Source organism: Crocuta crocuta, unplaced genomic scaffold (genome assembly GCF_008692635.1).
Source record: "Crocuta crocuta isolate KB4526 unplaced genomic scaffold, BGI_CrCroc_1.0 scaffold224, whole genome shotgun sequence".
NCBI lineage: Eukaryota > Metazoa > Chordata > Mammalia > Carnivora > Hyaenidae > Crocuta > Crocuta crocuta.
The window spans coordinates 294,409-295,938 of record NW_027529545.1 but is presented as its reverse complement, the minus strand read 5'-3'; the positions used below and the strand labels follow the sequence as shown (position 1 = coordinate 295,938).

General features: G+C 60.6%; 1 protein-coding gene across 1 annotated transcript in view; it reads right to left on the bottom strand.

Annotated features, from left to right (window-relative positions):
• The window catches only part of CLCN4 (chloride voltage-gated channel 4), a 35,644-nt gene that overhangs the window by 14,882 nt on the left and 19,232 nt on the right, over nt 1-1,530 (bottom strand). Inside the window, exon 9 of the mRNA XM_077761393.1 lies at nt 531-929. Within this exon, the coding sequence (XP_077617519.1) occupies nt 531-929 (399 nt within the window). The remainder of the gene's footprint in view (nt 1-530; nt 930-1,530) is intronic.

The window sequence follows — 1,530 nt, the reverse complement described above, 5'->3', positions numbered from 1 at the left end:
GCCCGGCCTGGCCGGGGCCGGCGCCCCCACCTCCCTCCTTCACAGCCTCGCCGGACAACCCCCTAAACGAGGCAGCCGCAGCAGCGGGCCCCATGGGCTGCGCGCAAACAGCCAGCCATGTCTCTCCCTAGACGTCGTCCCTCCCAGGGTGACCTGGGGACCCGCGGCCTCACCACTGACCGGGAGCCGGGGAGAAATGCAGGGGTCGCCTGCGTGGCTCGGTCGCTTGGGCGTGTGCCGCTTGATTTCGGCTCAGGTCATGCCCACCTTGGGCTACGTGCTGAGCATGGCGCGTGCCTGGGACCCTCCCTCTCTGTGCCCCTCTGCCCTTCTCCCCCGATCGCGCACCCCAGACCTGCCGAATCAGAATCTGCATTTCCTCCAGATCCCCGAGGGACATGCGGATGTGTTAACGCGTGGCGCCCCCGGCTTGGAGCCCTCTGGCCTCCGCAGTCTACCTAGAGAGCTCGGGGGCTACAAAGGCTGCCATTCGCCTCTTAGCGCGTCACGGGCTTCCTGACTTTACTTACTTATTGCAAGAATCAGCTCCCTCCTCTGGGCAAAGCCAATGAGGCGCTCGGAGTCCCTGGAGACCACCACAGGGAAGCCGTTGTAGTCGGTGTCCTTGATGAGCGTCTCCACGTCCTCCACGGTCATGCTGTCCTGGGTGAGCACGGACAGAGGCGGCTCTCCGCGCCGTGGCCGCATGACGTCGGTGGCCAGCGTGCGATGCGTGAACTCGTCCTTCACATCCAGAAATGGGTACCCATTTAAGTGGATATGAGCCTCGTAGATGCCTTCTTTCCCAAAGGCATCGGCCACCCACTTGCTGGTCACGGCCGCCGCCATCAAGGGCACAATGTACTCTAGGCCTCCCGTCAATTCAAACATGATGACCACCAACGACACCGTCATCCTGGTAACGCCACCTGCAACCGAANGGCTCCGGGCCTGGGGGGTGGGGGGGAGGGGGTTACGGAAGCGGACAAGCTGGCTATAAATTCTCCGACACCCGTTCTGAAGAGACAGTGCTCCAGGTTGCCCGTGGAGGATCTGGGCCACAGAGGCCAGGCTGTTAAAGGCAGCCTTGCCCCAGGGAGCCCGAAGTCACATCTGATGGGGCGGAGGGGGGGGGGTGCTTGTTCAGTGAGGGACAACGGGGCTGTCTCTATACCCAAGACCACATGCCTGGCTCTTCGGTGAGGGGACCCTACGTGGGCTGTGCATGTTTCTGAAACAGCAAATGCGGCTCTTTTCCAGAACCCCATGAGCTAGAAAGCTGTAGAGATTCCTAGGAGTTACAGACAGGAGAGAGACCCAACTCTGTGTCCCTCAGTATTTAAAAGGGACTGGATACCAGCCCCTACTGATCCTCCAGTAAATGAGCTCCCACTAGACTTTCTGGATCTCAGTACTAGGAACACTGGGGACTAGATCTTTCTCTGATGGGGGGCTGCACTGTGTACTGTGGGATGTTTACCACCACCCCCATAGGTGTGACAACCGGAAATGACTCCTCCATTGTCCAGC